At 41.6% G+C, this 5206-nt stretch overlaps 1 protein-coding gene across 1 annotated transcript in view; it reads left to right on the forward strand.

Moving 5' to 3' along the window:
• LOC134089642 (multivesicular body subunit 12B-like) overlaps positions 1 to 4216 on the forward strand; it is a 40820-nt gene extending 36604 nt beyond the window's left edge. The window contains exon 7 of the mRNA XM_062544102.1: positions 3436 to 4216. Coding sequence (XP_062400086.1) covers positions 3436 to 3477 — 42 coding nt within the window. The 3' untranslated portion in view covers positions 3478 to 4216. The remainder of the gene's footprint in view (positions 1 to 3435) is intronic.
• Positions 4217 to 5206: the final 990 nt, after the last annotated feature.

Consider the following 5206-nt stretch of genomic DNA (forward strand, 5'->3'; position numbering starts at 1 on the left):
AACGCGCGAGCTAACGAACGAGCGAGCGAGCGCACTTGTAGCAGGCGAGCGCCTCTCGGCAGCCATCACTTGGGCTGTTTTTTGGAGATGTTGGTTCCAGCAATTAGGCCTTCTTTTCATTTCCCAGATGACTCGGAAAACTTGCGCAGATTCTAATTGCTTTTAGCCACGCATATCTAATTTGTGTCTTTTTAGGTGTTAATTAGTAGGCGATTTGAGTTGACATCTTTATGTAGTTTGCTCTGCTGAAAAAATGTTGTTAGCAACTCACTAATGATTGTGAGTGTGTGTGTGTGTGTGCGTGTGTGTGTGTGTCTTTTGTCTGTCTCTGTTTACTTGTGCATGCCTGTATCATATATGACACTTGTGTTAGTGTGTGCACTTTGGTATGTGTGTATGTGTTATCATGCTGGTGTGAGCAGTTTGTCTTCTCAGCTGTGTGTGTGTTTGTGTGCATGTGTGTATGTGTATGTGTGTGGGTGTGTAGGTGTGTGTGCAATTGCGTGAAAGTAAGTGTTAAGCAGAAATTCAAATGGAGTTGGAATTAATGGAGACAACATGTCAGATATTTTGGTGTGTGTGTGTGTGTGTGTGCGCGTGTGTGTGAAACAGGAAATGGAGTTCTGCTGGTGGTGACGGCAAGCTCCCGTGTTCCTTCATGTCACTGTCCTGTCATACGCCTGTAAAAATGGCAGACAGTGATACATGCTCTCCCCGATAACACCTCCTTCATACCATCCATCATCTCCACACACACGCACACACGCACACACACACACACACACACACACACACACACACACACACAGAGAGACAGTCCTTAACACACAGACACATGCACATACACACACACACACACACACACACAGACACTACACTCACACACACACACACACACACACACACACACACACACACACACACACTTGTTTGTGTTGTTTATTTATTTCTGCAGTGCTAAGGCCAAGTGTGGTTATTATTATTTAACTCATCAGCAGTTGACACCTGACACGTTTGTGTACCGTGCATTTCCCCACCAGTCGATGAGATGTAGAGGGCTGTGTGTGAGAGGGGTGTGTGTGAGGTGTGTGTGGGGGGGGTGAGGGAGAGAGAGAGAGTGTATTCAGGTAAAACACAGACACTTATGTGATCTTACAGCAGCACCTACAGTCACACAGGAGTACTGCAGTCACTGGCACAAATGCACATTGCGTGGTATGGACAGTAGTACCTGCAGTAGACACACACACACATGCATACACACATGTGAACACATACAAATAAACTCTCTCTCTCTCACACACACACACACACACACACACACACACACACACACACACACACACACACACACACGTGTACGCATACAAATAAGCTCTCTCTCGCTCTCTCACACACACACACACACACACACACACACACACACACACACACACACACATACCTACGCATGGGTACACATGCAAATAAGCTCACACACACACATGCATGTGTGCAGACAACCTAAACACTGATCCTGTAGAGGAACACAGAGTGCAGCTTGTGTGAGAGGCTTAATGTCTGAGAAAATACACAACAGTAGACATAATATAAATATAATATCATGTAACATAATATCATATAATCATACATCTGATATAATATAATTATAATAATGATACTATTATGTAATGATAATAATTTTAATAATATGATATAATAATATTAACAGGAGAGAGGAAATATAGAAAAGAAAAGCAAATAGTATGTTTGTGTGAGTAGTTTTCTATCTTTAATCTGCTATCTCATATTTGCTTTAACTCTGCACCCAAATAATAATGCTATGGGGATGTGGGTGTCCCTATTTTTGATTTAATGTTTCCCACTGCTCTCGTAAAAAAAATGGCTGTTACTTTAGAAGACATTCCACATCCACGCGGCCAAATTCCACCTGCCAGTATGCCATCTTCTTACTGTGCATCCTGCCAGCCTGAAAATAGTAGCAGTCTGAAAAACATCCAAAAAGCACAATAATGACAAACATATAAACCTCAAGTATAAAGCAGGTGTATGTGAAATGCAGTATATAAACTAGTATAGAACAGGTGTGTGTGAAATATATAACCCACGAGTATAAAACAGGTGTGTGTGAATAATGACAAAAAAGTGGGCACTCTGTACCATTGTATTATGTCTCACTGATACTCTAGTTGATGCATATAACATGGCTCTTCAGAAAGTTCCATTTACATGAACGTTCGGAGGTCTGTGAAACCTATAGGCTACAATTACTTCCGCAAAGTATATCATCACCGCTGTCAATGGCAACGAGTTCTGTGCTTTTGATTCACGTCTTTCATGTCGTTCTGCACTTCCGCACAAGTCTGCTCACTTGCAATGGAATTTCATAAGAAGTGAAGTCAGTCATAAGAAGTCACCTAGTAAGACGTTGCCACGTGACACCTGAAACTGCCAAGTTCTATCTGTGTGGCAAACTATTTATTTTGTCAGTGGAAGCCACAAAACGGTAGAAAAAAAAAACATTTATAAAGACCCATTGTGTTAAGCTTCTTTTCTCATTTAGGCAAGTAGTCATATAATAAGTAATAGGTCATTAAAAATAAGTCCCTTCAGGTTCTGTTTGCCTTGTTTGGACTCATTTTCTGATAATTAACCACGTACAATAGATTATCATTTTCATAACCCATTATATGTGTGTGTGTGTGTGTGTGTGTGTGTGTATTTCCTGGTATTGAAGCAGCCAATAGGAATTGGAACACAGCCTCTAATGTTGTCCAGTCATGTTGTCTCTGTACAGCTTCAGTGTTTGCCCCTCAGGGTCAGTGCTTCAGTGTTTGCCCCTCAGCATTTACCCCTCAGGGTCAGTGCTTCAGTGTTTGCCCCTCAGCGTTTGCCCCTCAGGGTCAGTGCTTCAGTGTTTGCCCCTCAGCATTTACCCCTCAGTGTTTGCCCCTCAGGGTCAGTGCTTCAGTATGATATGAATGCATTGTCTGTTGAGGTGCTCCTCTCCTGTGTGGACACATGGGGGCGCTGTTTCACAGGATGGATGTTCAGCACAGCAGCTTATGAATCTTCCCATATAGTACTGTAGCACAGAGGGACACTTTTACACGTACGGGTCGGGGAGGATAATATACCGTCATTTCCCAACTATTAGCCGTGGCTTATACATTGAGTTTGCAAAATGTTTCCAGCTATGAGGTTAATACATGGGGGTAGTTAATATGGTATTAATATGATTTCTTTTAACTTGCATGTCCTCTGGTTTATACACAATGCAGCTAATGCACAGGAAATTACTGCAGGTTGTTAAATTCAAGTCTTTTCAGTAATTGTGTATCTCCTGTCATATGTGCAGTGTGTTTGTGGTACAGTATCTGCTGTGATATATGTATGAGATGTGTGTGAGTTTCTCTTCTCTCTTGTGTTTTTCAGTACCACTACACCTTTAACACAGAGTTCAGCATCAACTCTTAACCGGCCTCCACACACACAGCCAGCCAACCGTGGAAGACGCACACACACACACACACACACACACGCACACACTCACACCTGCAGGACAGAGAGAGAATCATGGGATAGCCACCGAGGATGCTGGGTCTGTATTCATTGTATTCAATTAGCGTTCCCTTGACCTCGATGGATAACATCATGAGGCCGACATTTAGAGAATCAGAACTGCTCTTATTACGGAACATTTGTGGGTCATTTTTCCTGTAATTGCCTCAGGAATCTGGACCTTCCAAAGCAAAAAAAAAAATAAAAGATAATCTGTTAGTCCCTGATTGAAATTGATAATGCTGGAAAAATGAATGTTTGTGGTAAATAGATCCATGTTTTATGTAGTTTTTAATTAAAACAGTATTTATTATTTAAATGGCATTAAAGACATGTTTGATCTCATGTGAAATGCTGTATTGATGTATTGAAAGTGAAAAATAGTAGGATGTGTTTTTAAAGAAACACACAGTCCATCCTTGATCCTGGTTGTGTTTCTGTCTTTCATTTGTCAACAATGGTCTTGTGTTTTAATTTTCCTAATTTTCTGAGGGGGAATTGTATATTTATATTTCCTGATTTTGACTTGACTTTGACAAACCTGGAAAACTTAAACCTTTACACACTTTTTGTTTATGAATATTTCCTGTTCTTTTGTACCCAGGTGGAACAGTCATGTGACCTCTGTACCAATAAAATGAACTCTGTTCCTGCATCTCAATATAAGCAGTCAGTTCAGACTAGGCCTCCTCCTTTCACTGGTGGACGAGTGGGTGTTGTTTGTTTTATTGTGTTTAATGTATGATCATATTTCCATTAGTACATTTTGGGCAGGACAATGTGTCAACCCCTTCACTAAGAATGGGTGTTAAATCACTAAAATCACTTCCATGTATGGCCACTAGATGGTGCTTTTGTTCACCTGACATTGATATTACTGAGTTTCCTGTGTGTGTGTGTGTGTGTGTGTGTGTGTGTGTGTGTGTGCGTGCGTGCGTGCGTGTGTGCGTGCGTGCGTGCGTGCATGTGTGTGTGTGTGTGTGTGTGTGTAAGAAGGGGTGGGGGGTATGGGGGGTCATTCCTATACGTGTGTTACAGTGTCAGAATGTGTCCATGTGGTGTGTGGCTGAGTAGTGTGAATATCTTTGTGAGAATCACTGGCATAACTCTATTAGTGTGTGTGTGTGTGTGTGTGTGTGTGTGTGTGTGTGTTTGTGTCATATGAATGATGTTTATACACTGCTAATAGCATTTTAATGGAGCCAGGTGATGTTGCTGGGTCTGTGCAGGTGTGGACCAACTCCCTGCTACCAGTGCAGAGAGGAGAGGACAGGAAGTGTGTACCCATGATGCACTGCTGCTGTATCTCCTGCATGCGCTAACAGAGGGCAGCTGTTAAGGAAAGGGTCGGAGGGCAAATGAGTGAACGCATTCCTCAGCATCTCTTGGCTGTAAAGGTCAAACCAAAACCGTCTAAATGTGTCTAATGGGATCATGGCCAAACGGGAGTCTTTGCAAAATGGGAAGACTTTAAAAGAGAAAGAGAATAAATAGCAAGAATATGGGAAAAATAGAATAAATGGGGATATAAAAATGGGAATAGTTTAGAAAATTAGAAAGAATTGGAATACTAACATTGGGAATATTTTAAGAGAAATTGAGAGTAAATGGGAATACTTTCAGGGAAAAAGGCAACAACTGAGAG

The sequence above is a fragment of the Sardina pilchardus genome, chromosome 8 (genome assembly GCF_963854185.1).
Source record: "Sardina pilchardus chromosome 8, fSarPil1.1, whole genome shotgun sequence".
In the NCBI taxonomy this organism is placed as follows: domain Eukaryota; kingdom Metazoa; phylum Chordata; class Actinopteri; order Clupeiformes; family Clupeidae; genus Sardina; species Sardina pilchardus.